At 35.7% G+C, this 18,383-nt stretch overlaps 1 protein-coding gene across 2 annotated transcripts in view; it reads left to right on the top strand.

The window, feature by feature from the left end:
• Window positions 1–18,383, top strand: part of SPIDR (scaffold protein involved in DNA repair) — a 537,804-nt gene that overhangs the window by 139,023 nt on the left and 380,398 nt on the right. For both annotated transcript variants that reach the window (XM_074277903.1, XM_074277912.1), the window contains one exon: window positions 6,830–6,930. In XM_074277903.1, coding sequence (XP_074134004.1) covers window positions 6,830–6,930 — 101 coding nt within the window. The remainder of the gene's footprint in view (window positions 1–6,829; window positions 6,931–18,383) is intronic.

Raw genomic sequence — 18,383 nt, forward strand, 5'->3', positions numbered from 1 at the left:
GACCTATGCTAGAGCCTTCTGAGATTGTATGGGTTTGATCAGCCACAATTGGAAATACTGTACCTGAAACCAACAAAGTGATCATTTGGGGCCCCTTGGAGAAGAAAGACCACAGTCTACCAGGAATACTCTCCTAATTAGTTTTCCTATTCTAGTCTGTCTCTTCTCTACTTAATCTTCTGAATTGTTCCTAAACAATCTCAGAGATCTGCTGTTGTCTTACAGCTTCTGTTTAAAGACCTTTCTTTAGGGGGCAGCTAGGTGGCGCAGTGGATAGAGCACCAGCCCTGAATTCAGGAGGACCCGAGTTCAAATCTGGTCTCAGACACTTATCACTGCCCAGCTGTGTGACCCTGGGCAAGTCACTTAACCCCAGCCTCAAAAAAAAAAAAAAAGAAGACCTTTCTTTGACTCCCCTTACCTACCTATTGGAGAGGTATCATCTCCTAGTGGAATGTGTGCTGGCTGAAAAATTAGATAAACCAATTGTTGTTAGAAAAATGTTTTCAAAACCTCTCTCTCCAAGGTCACCAACTCCTAGAAAGAGTCAATTCACATTTGCTGCTTCACTTCCTGACTACCCACTCATTTCCCAATAACTTTCAATCTTTTGAAAATCTCATTGAAACTTCTCTGAAAGTTCTTAAATGCTAAATCTGATGATCATTTCTCAGTTCTTTTCCTTCTGGGCCATACCTCTTAAAAATACAAAGGTTGCTAGATAAATCACTTAATCTCTGTGAGGTATAGTTTCCTCATCTGTAAAGTGGAGATAATACTTGTAACAATTCTTTCACAAGGTTGTTCTGACGTTCAGAGGTTATATTTATGTGTTTAAGAGCCTTATGAACTTTAAAGTTCATTATAAATGTTCAAGTAGATATAATTAAATTATGGTAATTTAGCTTATCAGACACAGTCTGAATGATCAAATAAGCAGATTTAAATGATTGACAGGAATCACTACATTTATATTGTATATTATACTTGTGAGACCTTTTATAGGATGGGTGAGAGATAATCTTATAAAGTAGGTCAGTAGTTTCATAGGTCATTGATCACAGATACTTTCACAGTTCAAATACATACCAGTGAAAAATTGTGCATAATCCCTATTAAGGCCTTTTGTAAGATATGCTTTATGCCTCAGTGTAATATTGCTACAGGCATATACCCAGCACTGTGGAAAATTGCCTAAGAGAATTTTATTCAATTTACTTAATTTTTGTGGGACTCATCCTTCATTTTAGTTTGTTTGTTTTAGTCATCTCTTCTATTCGAACTGACCAAAGATAACTCTTATCTTATAATAGGTATATTGGATTGCCCATTAGAATCTTGTGAAAACCAAATTAAAAGGAAATAGATAGTAGACAATGATCTATTATTTTAGTTTTATTTCCAGAATTCCTTTAGCTTTACTTAAGATCTTTGTTTTATTTTGAGCATCTGTGTCTTCAGCAGAAGCTCTGCTCTATAACAAAAACAATAGCTAACCTTTATATAGTGCTTTAAAGCTTGCAAAACACTATATATAATATATATGCTATTATATTTATTATACATGCACTATTATATTTATTATACATACACTATTATATTTATTATCTCATTTGATCCTCACAGCAACCCTGAGAAGTGGGTACTATTATAATCCCAACTTTACAGATGAGGAAACTGAGACTGATACTTCTTTCTTGTATGAAATTCAGCTGGTTTCTCAAGAGCTATGCCATTTGAACAGGAAAGGCTTAAAGTACAGCTTTAACAAGGCAAAGTACCAGCTATCTAAGGACCTTTCCTATTTAAGTAGGGAGAAGCAACCCAAGAAATATGAACGTGGTAACCCACAACATTTTTTTAAAGTACAAAATGATCCCTAGTCTTATGCTATTTCCTTTCAAATCTGCATTGATGGTTGTGGAAAGAAGGAGAAGGTTCCCCGATTCATATAATTTAGACTATATGTAGTTATAACTTTTGGCACTTTAAATATAAGATCCTTGACCAAAGACCAGCAAGTTGATATATTTCAACAAGAAGTGAATGCTATCAGGAATGACAGTGTTATTGTCAGTGAAACCAGAAGAAATGAAGAGTTTCAATGAAATTGAAGGATGACTTAAAGATTTCTACAGAGGAAAATGAAAGAGTTGGTATAAATGGTTGGTATACAACAGTAATAAGAAATTCATTTCATGAGATGTTAGGCCATCTCACTTTCAGTGCTTATGATAGAATAAGTAAAAAGACTTCTATAAAGTTTTTTATTTGTGTGCCAACATTTATTTCAGAGGATGAGGAAGTAGAGAAATTTTGTAAATCATATGATGAATTATTCTCAACCAATTCAACATCATCCTTAATCTTTGGTCACCACAGTGCAGAATAGGGGAGACAGACAGAGAGATATAAAGAAAGGAGAAAGGCGGGGGAGAAAAGGAGGGATGGAGGAAGAGAGAGTATGGAATTAAGAAATTAAAGAGACCAGAGCTTTAAACATAGCTTTATATCTCATGAATAATTTTTCCTAGAAGAGTAAATGAAATATATCTTAAGGAACAGGAAGCACCTGATTATTGATGTGGATAAGAGTCATTTCAGAATTAGTTGTCCGTGTAAAGTCAGATTATAGACTAATTTGAGCAAAGGTCACATTAGAAGAAAGGATAAGGGAGGTGACAGGACAGTTACAACAGTTCTAATGTGACCTACTTAATCAAGTCTTTGATGCTGAAAAAAATAGAACATGGGTAAAAATGAAGATTTTGATTTTGATTATCAACCTTTAAAAAAAATCTTATTGTTCTTTGGTGTCTTTATATCATAAGTATTTGACATATCACTCTACATTGAATCATACCTTGTGACAAAGGAAAACAGGTGAGCAAAGCTATTCACTACAGTGACTGCATCTAGTAATTATATAATACTCTCTCCCAGCAGTGCTCTGGCTGTCTGCCAAGAGAAGGCCTGTTTCATTATGCCTTCTGTGGTAGCTTTACCGGTTTTTCTATTACTTAGAATTTTACATCCATTTTAGTCATATTCTGTACACTACACACACACACACACACACACACACACAACATGTTATGAGTTATGATCATGTGTGTTGTTCTCTTGGTTCTGCTTATTTTATTCTTCATTAGTCTATATAAATCTTCCTTATGTTTTTTCCCTATTCCTCGTTTCATACTGTATGATAGTATTCCTTTATACTTATGTATCTAGCAGCTAAGTGGTACAGTAAATAGACTCCTGGAGTAAGGAAGATTCATTTTCAGTCTGGCCCCAGGCACTTATTAAGCTGTGTGATCCTGGGCAAGTCACTTAACTCTGCTCCAGTTTCCTGATCTGTCAGATGAGCTGAATAAGAAAATAACAAGCTACTCCAGTATTTTTGCCCAGAAAACCCCAAATGGGGTGACAGAGAGTCGGATTTGGCTAAAATGACTAGACTACAATAGTTATATATTTATCTTTTTGCAATCATTTCTCTATCAACGGGCACCCTATCTGTTTCTAGTGCTTTGCTACCACTCTAGAATTGCTAATATGATTTTTTCTTAATATTTTGGACTTTTCTTATTTAGAGTGTATCAGATAGAAATCTTTGATTTCCTTTGTCTGTCATCCCCATGGTGAAATCCTTGAGTCAAAGAGTATGGACAGAAATACACATTTATATTCAGACTACTTTCTAGCTCTGCTAGTATCTATTTTCTTACCATCCTTCTAACATTGATTTTTATTTTTTGTCACCTTTGCCATTTGACTTAGTGTGAGGTGAAACCTTACTTATTTTAATTTGCATTTGTTATTAGTGATTTGAAGCATGTTTTCATGTAGTCATTTACAATTTGAATTTCTTCCAAAAACCTAGTTTAAATCCTTCAATCACTTATCTTTTAGGGAATGATTCTCCTGCTTTTTCTTTATCTGGTTTGTTCTAAGGATCTTGATTGTTGCTTTTTTTTTTTTTTTTTAACTAGGAGTCAATATATTTTATAATTAATAAATAACTAAACTATAATGCCTTTGTCACCTCCATGTTCAGGTATAAAATCCTCCATTTGGCTTTTATGATCACCAAAGTGATTTTCCTAAAGTGTAGATCCAGCTGTGTCACTTCCTTCATCAATAAACTTCAGTGGCTCCCTATTACCTTTAGAATCAAATGCAGATTTTTCTGTTTGGCATAAAAAAACTTCTTAACTTTTTCCCTTCTTACCTTTACACATTAATCCCCAATATATACTCTTCAGTCCATTCACACTGGCCTCTTGATTGTTTTATAAACAACAAGGCTCCATGTATTTTCTCTGACTATTCCCCCTTCCTGAAATGTTTTTCCTCCTCAATTCTACCTACTGATTTCCCTGGTTTCCTTTAAGACCCATCTAAAAACTTATCTGTTATAGAAAGCCTTTCTCAACCCCTCTTAATTTTAGTGCTTTCCTCTGTCCTGTTTTCCTGTGTATATTTCTTTGCATCTTGTCTCCTGATTGCCCTCCTTGAGGGCAGGGGGACTATATTTTGCTTCTAGTACCTAGCACATGTAGACTCTTAATAAGTGTTTTATTGATTGATTGAAAATCCTTTTTAATGTGCTACCTTTTAAGTATTCCACAGGATATACTCCTGACTCCCTGATTTTTTTTTTTCTTATTCTTTTTCTTTCTTTCTTTTTTCCTTTTTTTTGCCACAGAATCTCCTCACCCTGGAAGTTCATTCTACTTCCAGATTTCTCATGTTGGAAATATTCTCTGTCTTCCTTTCTTTTGATTGTCCAAGTCTTTCCCGGGAACTCTGTCTTAAGGAGAATGCTCAGGCCAGCCACCTGTCTTCATTCTTTCCTGAGTCTCTAGATTTTCTCTACCATGTCCTTACTTGGAGTAACTTTTAAACAAGATTATATGATTAATTCTGACAGATGTGGCTCTTTTTAACAGCGAGGTGATTCAGGCCAGTTCCAATGGTCTTGTGATGGAGAGAGCTATGGGTCATAACTTAGGATTTTCATTTTTTTGTTGTTTCCTTTTTTTTTTTTAATCATTTTTTTCCCTTTTTGATCTGATATTTCTTGTGTAGCATGATAATTGTGGAAATATGTATAGAAGAATTGGCACATGTTTAACATATTTCTTGCTATCTAAGAGAAGGAGCAGGGAGAAGAGGAGGAAAAAATTTGAAATACAAGGTTTTGCAAGGATGAATGTTGAAAACTATACATGTTTTAAAAATAAAAAGCTTTTTAAAAAAAAAAAGTTATCTCCAAAAAGGCACAAGGAAATCTCTTATTTTCTACTTGTTTTTGCATTCCAGCTCTTAGTACAATATAGTTACCATTTAATAAATGGATTTTGACTTGACTTAGTATCTTACATCTTATCTGTCTCCAAGGAATCTAAAATCTAGTGACTTGCCTCCTTTCTGTCCTTTGAACAACTGTCTCCTAAGCCCATACATTTTCCCTGACTTCCTCTCATGCTTGAAATTCTCTCCCTTCTTGTGTTTGCCTCCTGAATTCCATAGCTCCCTACATTGTCCAAGAAGCCTTCTTCAGTTCCTTATTGGCAATTTCTTCCTACTGAAATTATCTCCAATTTATACTTTATATTTCTTGTTAATACATAACTATTGGCAGGTTAATTTCCCCATTAAATTGTGATTTCCTTAAGTTTGGGACTAGCAATTAATACAATGCCTAGTACATAGTACATAGTAAGCTCTTGTAGGTTTTTGTTCATTTGACTGATATTTTATAATACAATTTGAGGTCTTATTATACTATACTCACCTATATTTTTCTTCATTATTTCTCTTTAGATTTCACACTTTTTGTTATTTTTAAATATTTTGCACAATTTATTATAAAGTTATTTCCAGGCAATTATTGGTTAGGCCCTACATTTGTAAATGGATTTTGTAAATGTCAGTTTACTTATATTGGCATAACCAAGATACAAGCAATCATTCAAATCTCCCATTATTTCTGTGAACTGTGTTTTGTAGTTGTATTTATTTCCAGTATTTCCAGATATTTAATGCTTTTTGTAATTACCATGATTGGAATTTATATTATTTCTTCTTATTTTTATTAGTGCTATATAGAAATGTTCATGATTTTTTGTGAATTTATTCTGTATCCTGCTAACTTATAGCAGAATCGTTTTGATTCCCTTGTATTTTTTAAATAGATACTCATGTTGTATTCAGCTAGAATTTATTTTGTTGATGATACATTAACTCTACATTTACTTTCACTTTTTATTACTATAGTGTATATAGGATTATATTAAATAGTAGGAGTAAGGAGTATCCTTGAATGTTGCTATTGCCTCCATATTTTAAAAACTACTAGAGTTTTCTTATTTATAAAGTAACTTCATATGAATTTTGTCTATATTCTCCATAAGCCTGTAAACTGTTCCATTGCTGCTTCTGATAAAATTTAAATTCCTCTAGATCAGGACCTGTTTAATTTTTTGTCTAAATGCTCAAAATATATCACAGTGATTGCACATATTAAATGCTTGTTGATAGATTTTTTCAACTTGAAGTTATAATTATCCCACAAAATATAAAGCCCTATATTTCCTCATTTTTCTCTTCTAAAAGTCAAAACTCTCTATTAGAGTCAATATTCTCTATTAAGTATAAAACTCTAAGCAGAACTCTATGAAAGGATACTTAAAAGGCTAAAACATATGACTTGAAGAGAAAAATAATTGTATTTGTGGTATAGTTTACCTCTTTGCCAAATGGAATGCTAATTTTTGGCTAATTTTAACTTTTTTTTTTTTTTTTTTTTTTTTCTCAATAGGGGTGGACTAGCAGAAAGATTAAATCGATTACAAAACAGAGAGCGGTCTGCCATAACTTTTTGGAGGCACCAGAGTGCTTCTTTCAACAAAACACTTCCAGGTAAAATATATATATATATTTGTGTGTGTGTGTGTGTGTATGTGTGTTATATATATATTTCAATTGTATTATTGATTCTGTATAATATATTTTGTAAATGAATTTTTTCCCCTTAAATTCCAATTATGTTCTAGTAAAATTGACCAAGTATACAAATCTATCCTCCTACGACCAAACACAGCCTTAAAACCACAGAACATTTTTTTGATATATGTACATGTTTATATATAGATGTGTGTCTGTACATATATATGTATCTGTATGTATAATATGTGTGTGTATAAAAAAAACCTGTTATTTTGAAAATCTCTCTATGGCACTTTGAATAGAACCTTTTCTTGCTAACTCTTCAACATTGAATGGATATACATTTTCTTGGATTCAAAGATAATGCCTTTCTTAAAGAACTCTTTATTATTTCGGGCTAGCAGTTCTTTTACCCAAGGTTAGAGAACTTTAACATGGAATTTGTGAATTTGTTTTTATTTTGATCACTGTATTTCATTATGATTGTTTTTTTTTTTTTTTTAATTTTATTTCATGTATTTAAAAACATTACTCTAAGAATGGGTCCACAAGCTTTACTAGAATACCAAATATGTCCAGGGCACCACAAAAAATTAAGAATTCCTGTTCTAGGAGTTATTTACCTTCCTCTTGATATTGATTGCCTAAATACATGATCCCAGTTATGTTTCTTTGAAAGGTCTTTCTTAATTAATGAATCCTTCTAAAGCCAAGTTTCTGCTAACTTAAATCTGCTCTTTTGTAATGTTTTCATTTAGAATCTCCACTGTAGGCTTGCACTTCTCTTTAAAACAAGCCAACAAACAAACTTCGATTTGTTATTTATTTTATTTTAAACATTCTTTTTTAAAAATTTTGAGTTTCAAATTCTCTCCTCTCCTTATAGTCCCCTCCCACTTAAGCATATGAAATCATGCAAAACATATTTCCATATTATAAGCTTGTACTTCTTAATTAAATATGTAATCATTCACACCTTAAGCTAACTTATATACTAAAGCATATCTATATTCTTTTGGAGATGTGCATGAAGGATATCTTCTTTGAAGCAGGTCCCTGCCATCAAGTAGTTATCTATCTGTCTGAGACATCTATTTTACACATTTGTTTGTCTTTTTCTTTGCTACTTGTTGAATTTTACAAGCTATGGTGCTAACTCATTTTTTAAAACCTGTTTTATCTGGTACAGATTTATAAGTAAGGAAAATTGTATCCTGAGTATAAAAATTGAATCTTGTAATATTTACTCTAAAATGTAATGTTCTCTGTTGAGGTTTTCTTGGGGTCTCTGGGAGCAGCCTTGGTTTCAGTTCAGTAATCACCACAAGTGCAGCCAGGGGTTAAAGTCCAAATCCTTTATTGTCTCTTTCAAAGTCCTGTCTCCTTCACTTGGGGCTTGGCTAGTTTTCTGGAGGCCTTTTCTCTCTCCTTGGTTCCAAGAGCTTGAGCTCCAACCTGCCTTCTCTGGCTTCTGAGTCTCCTGGAATTCAAAGGTTTGTGCTTTAGCCTCTAGCTACTACAAAGGTGGATGATGGAATGAATCTGCCTCAGCCTCCGAGAGCTTCTAGTGTGCTTGTCCTTTCTGGCCCTGAGAGCTTCTAGTTTATATGCTGTCCACTAAGTACAAACCAATCATTACATCACTAGGAAACCATTGGATTAAATCAATACTAAACTAGATAACCATTGTCTCCTCAATTCCACTTAATACCTTGTTTCAAGTTCTGGCCCATAACATCTCCTTGTAGGATCAGATCAATCATACTGAACCATGCTAAATTAGATAACTATTGTCTCTGTCAATTCCACTGACTTAGTACCTTGTAAGAAACTTTTGTTTCAAATTCAGAGTTCTGGCCCACAACAGAGTCTGATTATTGAGTCTTAAGTCTTATATTTCATAAAATGTCAACAAGAATAACATGACGTTTTGCCATTTAATGTTCATATATTGTGCTTTTTGTTGTTATCTTTATTATTGTATCCATTACAGATGCTGAAGGCATGTGTTTAAACATCTTAAATACCATTAATTTGAGAAGTGGACTAACTTTTATGGTATTGCCCTCACCCTTTTAGTCTTCCCTTTATGGTTTTCATTATTTTGAATTTCAGTTCTATAGCCTTCAGCTTTTTTTTCTTTCTTTCTTTCTTTCTTTCTTTCTTTTTTTTTTTTTTACACATAGGAAAATTCCCCCATTACTTATAAAACAGGTTCCTTTTCTCTAAGACACAAAAAGTAATACAAATGCGCTTAGATGTTCTTGAGTTGATAGAAATCTTAAAATGATAAGAACACAACTATATCACTGTAGATTATTAATAGAAGAGAACATTTTCTTGAATAGTCAATAAGTACTTATTATGCGCTTCCTATGTGTCAGGCCCTGCTGTACTAAGTACTAGAGATACAAAGAGACAAAAGATAATCCTTGCCCTCAAAGAGTTCACAACCTAATGGTGGAAATGAGAAACAAAAAGAAAAAATTTGAACAATTTATATCCAACATAAATAGGAAATGATTAAAAGAAAGGTTTTCAAGAAGATGGGATTATAATTGGAACTTAAAGAAGCCAGGGAATGTAGGAGAAGATGAAGAGGGAGAACAGAATAATCATAAAGGGTTATAGCCAGAGAAATGCTCAGAGCTGAAAGATGAAGTGTCTTGTTTGTGGACCAGCCAGGAGTCAATATCTCTAGATTGAAGAGTGTGTATTGGGAAGTAAAGTGTAAAAAGAATGGAAGGGTAGGAAAGGGCTAGGTTATGGAGGGCTTTCAACATTAATGATAGCTACATAACAAGATGATAGCTAGAGAAATGAATTGGACACTAATTTTATTAAATTGATTATACAAAGGAAGACCTTTGTGGCAAAAGAAGAAAAATCAAAATATTATCTAATTTTATATTATCCATATAGATATTAGAATGATAGAGCATTAATTAAGCATTTATTGTGTGTCAAGCACTGTGTTAAATACTGGACATACAAAACCAAAAACCTAGATAGTCTTTACTCTTAAGGAACAGGGGAAGATAAAATTTAATTGATGCTAGAAAGTGGGGGCAGAAATGCAAAAGAGATATGGAGGGGGAGACATGGATATTCATGTGGGATACAAGGCTGTGAAGACTGAGTTAGCATCCTGGATACCTTAGAATCAGCCGGAGTCAGGATAAGCAAAAGTCTTTATTCTTGGTCTTTTGGGGTTGCAGTCAGGGGAATAGATATAGGAATCTCCACACTTCCTTTCTCTCTCTTTACTACCCAAGAGTGATTCCTTCTTGTCCTACTTCACCCTCAGATGCCTCTTTTCAGCACAGATGGAGCCAGCACAGGAAAATGGGCCAGGTCATTCTCCAAGCATGTGCTAATAGAGTATCATCCAATTGGTAATTAGCCTCAAGTGCTTGGCTATTCAACTGCTCAGAGATTCAGCACTTTATATCTCTTGCTTTCTTTTGTTTTAGAATACACTTTCTAGCATCAATTAGAATTTAGAACACCGGTGCCATCCCTGACTTCTCAGGGAGGTGAGAACCTCAAAAAGGTGGTGATCACACCCTCCCTGATTTCTCAGGAAGGGAAGTGAAAGCACTAAAAAGGAGATGATCACCCCCCCCCCCGACTTATCAGGAAAGGAGGTGAAAGCATTAAAAAGGAGATGATCACACCCCCCCACCCTGACTTATCAGGAAGGGAGGTGAAAGTACTAAAAAGGAGATGATCACACCCCCCCTGACTTCTCAGGAAGGGAGGTGAAAGCACTAAAGGGAAGTGGGGATTGCTAGCGGATTTCTGGGTTGAAGGGTCTTATTAGAAATAGGTATGCACAAACCATCAGCCTGGGAGCTATTACACAAGCACATAGTAATAATGCACAGTCTAATAGTGATGACTTTCCCCACAGTCAATGCAGGCTCGATGTGGTATAACAAACATGGATTGTACATGCAAGTAGTGATATAACAAACAATATGAATCAGCATGGTTTTGTATAAAGATTTCCAGAAGTCCTAGAAGGAGGATATGTAAACAACAGTCACACATACACCTTCTTTAGCAGCCAAGAAATAGTCCAAAACCAATCTTTTGTCCATTGCTTCACGTGTTAGGGAATCAATGATCCCCACAAGTTTTTGAAGTCCTGTAACAGTCTTTTTATATGTTAGGGAATCCAATGTTTCCTGAGGGTTTTCAAGTCCTACAACAGTCTTATCATGCCTCAGAGAATCCAATGATTCCTGAGGGTTTTCAAGTCCTACAACAGTCTTATCATGTCTCAGAGAATCCAACGATTCTTGAGGGTTTTCAAGTTGTACAGCTGTCTTATCATGTCTCAGATGAGAGTTTTGAAGTCCAACAATTTTTGGTGTCCAGGAATCAAACACCATAACTGCCAGGCTCTTTCAGTGGTGGGCACAGTCAGCAATAGAACCACCTGTTTCAAGGGTCTGTTCCATCTCTCTCTGATGGACAAGGCAAATACAGCTCGTTGGCACCCATCTGATTCCTTCTCCATCTGTGGAGATACAAGCAAACCCTCTCCGCCAAGCAGGTAACCTATCTGGTCCCTTCTATTCACCACTTTCTGGGTCTCTCCCCATGACCTGGTGATTATCTAAAGATAGTGGAGCTGCTCGCACTGGACACTGCACTTCCGGTGGGTTATAGAACCTGTCTGCCAGAGTCAGTGCATCTTTGTTAAAAATTAAAAAATTAATAGTATAGAGAGCTAATTTAGAAGCTCTCTAGGGTTACCCATGGCTCCCCCTTTCTTTTGATTTTGGAGGAACATCTTAATGTCTCTGTTTCTTCTCTCTATTATTGCCTGTCCTTGAGGATTAAAAGGTATGCCAGTGGTGTGTAAAATCTTATACTGTGCACAAAAGTGTGCAAAATGTTTAGAAGTATATGCAGGTCCATTGTCTGTTTTTATTGCTTGTGGCACACCCATAATTGCAAATGCTTGTATAAGGAATTCAGTGACCACTCGGGCTGTCTCTTTTGCTGTTCATATTACAAAACTGAATCCTGAAAAGGTGTCTACCACAACATGGATAAAAGACAGATGACCAAAAGATTTATAATGGGTCACATCCGTTTGTCAAATTTCATTAGGTCTCAAACCACAAGGGTTCTTCCCTGGAGGGAGTGTAGGAGTGTGGAAAAGAAGGCAAGCAGGATAGGCTTTTACTATGCTCCTAGCTTCCTCTCTTGTTATTCTAAATTGTAAATGTAAACCTTGAGCAGCCTGATGATATTTAAAATGAGATTCTTAGGCTTCTGGAAATAAAGGAGTATTGGCCAACATAGTTAGAAGGCTATCTGCCTTTGAATTGCCATCAAAAATAGGGCCTGAAAGTCCATTATGAGAGTGGACATGCAAGATATAAATCTTACTTGGATGCTTTCTCACTTGTTCTTGAAGTTCCTTAAAGAGCTGATATATATTGGAAGCTACAAATTTTATTTGGGCTGTGGCAGTTCTTTGTACCACATCTACTGAATAGGTCAAATCAGATATTATATTTATATCTTCTGGATAATAAATAAGAGCTAGAATGATTGCATACAAATTCATTCTGCTGAGTGGACTGAAAAGGAGTTCTGACTACTTTCTTTATAATTAAATCACCAAAGTATACAGTGCAAATATTATGTTTGGATGCATCTGTAAAGATAGTTGGTCCTGTAAAAGGGACTTTAGAAACCTTTTCTTTAAGAATCCATCGCCAATTATGTAACAATCTGGTTATCTTTAATGGAGACCCATGTGTAAAATTTGGAGCCATGGCTAATAAAATTTGCCACTCTGGGATGGTTTCACAGCACACATTAATTTGTGCATTAGTATAAAAGGTGTATATCTTGTCAGGTCTTATCCCAGATAATTATACTGATTACTTAATGGCCTTTAATAAAATTCTAGCTACAAGCACTGGGTAAGGAGTAAGGCTTTGTTCTGGTTGTGCTGGGAGGTTTACTCATTCTATCACACTGTCTCCTTGATGAAGGACTTCTGTGGGTGCCTCTTGTGTAGCAAAAACTGATATTTCCAAGGGTTTTTGAGTGACTCTTTCAACCACATTGGATAAAGCCAGTTCAATTTATCTCAAAGCCTCTTGAGCTTCTTTTGCAAGCTGGAGTGGTGAGTTTAACTCACTGTCTCCTCTTAAAATGTCATATAATGGTTGCAATTGATAGATAGTCAAGTCTAACACTGGACGCATCCATTGGATATCTCCTATCAATCTCTGGAAGTTATTTAAGGTGTTTAGCTTCTCTGTTCTTAAGGAGAGTTTTTGTACTGTAAGTACCTTAGGGTATACTTCATAACCTAAATATTGAAAAGGAGCATATCTTTGAATTTTTTCTGGAGCTTTGTGCAATTTGTAGTTCCTTAGTGTTTCCATGGTCTTTTATAGACATGCTTCTAACATTTGTTCCTCAGGTGCACATCCCCAATATATCATCCATGTAAGATAATAACATTACTTTTGGAAATGCTTTTCTTACTGGAGTAAGAGCAGCCGCAACATACATTTGACACATAGTAGGGCTGTTTTTCATTCCCTGTGGCCAAACTGTCCATTCATATCTTTTATAAGGCTCAGCTAAGATGTTATCTTCACATTCCCCGGTTTCCCACATCAGTGTATGTATGGACACTGTTTTGTAAGTACTCTCAGGAGGTGAAATGGTCAAGCCTACTGTGCCTGGAGACAAGGGATCCATAGGCTGGAGAGGAACAGATTTCACCTCTCCAGGGGGTATTTCAGTTTGTCCCAGTGGCATACAAATCTATTCTCCCCAATTGTAATCCCTTTCTCCCATCAAGCTGCTTCCTGGCTGATTGGTCATGTCTGGGTATTGGACTTCTAGGCATTCTCTGGGTGTAGCATCAGCTGCCATCATGCCTCAGGTATTTTTTGCCTTGGACCCTCGTCCCATTTCCCTGAATCAGTCTACATTCTGTTGCCCAATGGAAGTCTCTGTTGCATTTTGGACATGGGGTATTGGGTCTTGTTCTCCCACCCTGTTTTTTCACGCTGTCTCTGTGTCAACACTGAGCTTTCAGATGCCCTACTTTAGCACATTGAAAGCATTGACGGGTCTCTCTGGAAGTCCTTTGCCAAAAGGGACCCTGTCTTCCTATGTTGGGATCTTGAGAAGTCTGCACCATAGCCTGGCTATAAAAGGTATTTGTGCCCACTGTGGCACAGCATCTTACGACCTCCTTTAAAGGAGTAGTCCTTGTGTAGTCCTAGTATAATTCTTATGCAAACCTCATTAGCATTTTCTTTAGCAAGTTGCCTTATCATAATGTCTGTGACTGCATTTTCACTATTAGTTTGTATGACAGCTGTCTGCAGACATCCCATGAAATCAGCAAAGGGTTCATTTGGCCCTTGTGCAGTTTTTCTGAAGACCTCACCCTTGTCATTTTTACCAAGGAGAAAAGCCCATGCTTTGATAGCAGCAGCAGCAATTTGCTCATATGCTGCTAAGGGGTAATTAATCTGTACTGAAATGTCTGCATAAAAATCTACAACTGTTAATAGGTCATAGGTGATTGCAGATTAACTCCACTATGACTATTTTGCTGGGCTTGTATCCTACAGAGCTCACTATATTCAGAAAGCCACAACAAGTTATGTCCATATTCTAAGCATGTCCTTGCTATAGATATCCAGGCTTCATAAGTCAAATTCTGTAATAACATCTTGACATAAACTGATGTAGCCCCATAAAGAGTGCAAGCCTTTTTCAGATCTTTGAGGATTTCTATATCAAAAGGATTGTATCTTCTACTCTCTTGACCTGAAGAGTTAAAACTGTTGAATCACAGGATACATTTCTATTCTCAAATCAGCTGCATTCTGCCCTTATTCTTTGGCTTCAAGTAGTACCTTTTGCAATCTAGTCATAGGGGAGGGGATTGCTGGAGGGGAGGTGCTGCTGGTGTCACTGTCCCTCTCACTATTCCTCCTTCCTCCATCCTGGAAGGTGGAGTTGATGGGGGCTTGTCAATAACCTGCTCTCTAGGCTGAGTTTGAAGCTGCCTTGTGAGTGCCCATGCCCTCTGGTGATATGGTCATTAATCTGTTCTTTGTTTTCCTCTTTTTCCTCACACTTCCTCATCTGGCTGCTCTGAAAATTTTTTTCTATAACTTGCAGGGTTCTTTAAGGCCAATTGTATTATGTTGTATATACAGAATGCTTCTGTGGAAATTAAATGAGTACCTTTATTTTTGTAGTATTTGCATAATTGTTCTACTAGTTTCCAATTATCTGAATTTATTTCTTCTTCCTCTAAGAACCAAGGTGACTGCGTCCTAATGTACCCAAGAGTCTAGCAAGCTGTTCCCAAGTTATAATTAAGCCTTGTTCCTCAATCAGCTTAAGCATACTTTTTATAGTACCCATTGGGGCAGGGGTGGGGGAGAATCTTTTCCTAACATCTGCCCCATTTCAGTTAGAAAAGGTTACTAGTTTAGGCCTTAACAAAGTAAGTTCCCTGCTTCTCTACTAAAATACTCACCTAATTTCCTGGTCACAGACTTCTTCAGTAAAAGTAGGGTCCTTGGTCCACACATTGGGTGCCAAATGTGAAGACCGAGTTCACACCCTGAATACCTTAGAATCAGCTGGAGTCAGGATAAGCAAAAGTCCTTGGTCTTTATTCATGGTCTTTTGGGGTCCCAGTCAGGGAAATAGATACAAGAATCTCCACACCTTTCTCTCTCCACTACCAAAGAGTGATTCCCGATTGTCCTCCTCCACCCTCAGATGCCTCTTTTCATTTACTATATACAGGTACAGATGGAGCCAACACAGGAAAATGGGCTGGGTCATTCTCCAAGCATATGCAAATAGAGAGTATCATCCAATTGGTAATTAGCCTGAAGTGCTTAGCTATTCAAGTGTATCTGCTCAGAGATTCAGCCCTTTACACAAAGCAGGCATAGTAAAAGTAAGGGAAGTAAACCTAAGAGTGTTCTGGAGGTAATGTGAGAGATTTCATATAGCATAAGAGTCGTTGTCACATTATCACATGAATTGCTGAAATCCAAGTCTACTCTATTTACAGCATTCTCCTGATTTATTAATGGGTAGCTAGATAGTGCAGTAAATATCGTATGGGGTCTAGACCCAGGGGTCAGGAAAGCTCTTGTCTCTGAATTCAAATCTGATCTCAGACACTTCCTGACTGTGTGTTATTGGGCAAGTCATTGAACTCCTATTTGCCTCAATTTTCCCTTCCGTCAAATGAGCTAGAAAAGGAAATGGCAAACTACCCAAGCATCTTTGCCAAAAAAGCCCAAAAGGTTGGACATGACTCAAAACAATTGTACAACAGCAATCTATTTCCCTGATTTTTTTCCTCCTTATGATGAAAAAGTCTCTCTCTAAATTTAAAACTGCTATTAATTAAAGCTTCTGGTTTTTTTAGTTGTTGCTGTTCTTCACCCAAATGCTCACTCCACTGTGTCTCTCTCTCCACTTTGATTCATAGTCTTTCTTCCTGAAGGTTATCTTCTTGATTTATAATGTTTTAATCTGTTTCTTTTTGAATGAAAGGCAAATCCTTCCTTTCTTCCTATCTTTCTTTTGCCATATTATAAGTCACTAGTCATAGTCAAGCCTTAGAGACATAGCTCATTTTCTTTTTTGTTACTCATGCAATGTATGTTTAGGTACATTAATATTCTTATTTATATACTTATTTATATATTTATTTTCCCTATGTCATATATAGTACTTTCTAGGATATCTGGCTTAGCAAAAAGATGTGAGATAATTTTCTTCCTTTTCATTCCTTTCTAATTGAAAACTCATTTAATTAGACCAACAAGACTCATGGCATATAAAATATTTGTATATGGAAATAGTCATTGTGTTTGTACATGTTAAATTCAGAATTAAAAAAAAATTGGGGTGACTGGAAGACTTATGAAGGTACTTCTATTTAAGAGCTTCTAGAATTCTTTGTAGTGCTGTCAAAACTGATCTCTGTGTTATTTATAAGCAATAGCTGTATAAATCATAAACATTTCATGTGACATGCATATTGTCACAGTTTACCTTCCACTGGAGGGGGCAGTTTGTTCTTTCATAGTTACACTGGACATTACTAATTTTCTACTATTTTTCTTAATGTCTCAGTCCTGACTCGGCATAGTTCAATGTACCAGAACGACAGGAAATTCCAAAATCCTTATAATGTCTTCTGTATCTTTGAGTAGAAGTGTTCAGTAAGAAAAGGACTATTGTTTAACTGAGTGAAATGGGGAAAGGATTACATTTTAGCTAGAATTCCCCCAAACATTAGTTGCTTAAATGTTTTATCAAGTAGTTCCCTTGCAAATGGTATAATCAAATTGGGAGTAGGTTGAATTATTATGGTGAGCATGGAATGCAACATAATTCTCAAATGCATAATAGCCAAATAAAGCTATTGTACCAATCCTCAACTAATCTTGACTTATTCAACTCATTCAATTTAACTAGATGGCATGAGGAATACAAGAAAAATAGATGTGCTTCATAGAGTTGACCATTAGGTGAGGAAAGATGCATGTGTGTGTGTGTGTGTGTGTGTGTGTGTGTGTGTGTGTGTGTGTGTGTGTGTGTGTGTATGTACTAACTGATAACAAATGTGAATGTATGATGATGTCATGGAAGAGAGATGAAATTAAAGTAATGGGGAAGAGGGCCATCTGTCTTAATGAGGCTCTGAGATTGAAAGGAAAGGGAAAGAGATGGGTAAAGGGAAAGCAAGAAAGTGTTTCCAGTCTCTCTCGAGGTCAGAGTATTTCTTTCTTTTTGGGGGGGGGGAGGGGAAGAACTATATCTTCAGAAGCAAAAGAGTCAGCATATAGATTGGAAAGATCAAGGTAGGAAAGATCAAATAGCCAGACCAAGAGATTCTGGGAGACTGGAGTACTGATAATTGTTTGAAAAGCACAATCACTTTAAAAATTCTCAAATTAAAAATAGGCACATATTTAGCTCTGATTACATATTAATCTAAAAATATCATTTCTTACATTTATTTCTTTTTGGTTTAATGGAAGAGTTCATGAGTTAAAAACAGAAAATGATAAATAAATGAAAAACATATTTTGTATATTTTCCCAAGAATATATACCAAAATTATGGTTTAAAAATAATGTTCTAATACTAATTAATAAATATAATTGTTAATTACATAAAATTACACATGCACACACAAACCCCACACTTAAGATATTAGGTTTTTACCATACTAACTTTCAGTGATCTATTAAAAACCCAAAGACTTCAATAAAAGTTACAAATAACTTTTTGAGTTTTGTTTCATTTTTACATAAAATGATAGTTCTGATAAAATATAAGACTATCTTTTTTAGATTAGATGTGACATTTGAACCCTCTTT

Source organism: Sminthopsis crassicaudata, chromosome 1 (genome assembly GCF_048593235.1).
Source record: "Sminthopsis crassicaudata isolate SCR6 chromosome 1, ASM4859323v1, whole genome shotgun sequence".
Taxonomy (NCBI): domain Eukaryota; kingdom Metazoa; phylum Chordata; class Mammalia; order Dasyuromorphia; family Dasyuridae; genus Sminthopsis; species Sminthopsis crassicaudata.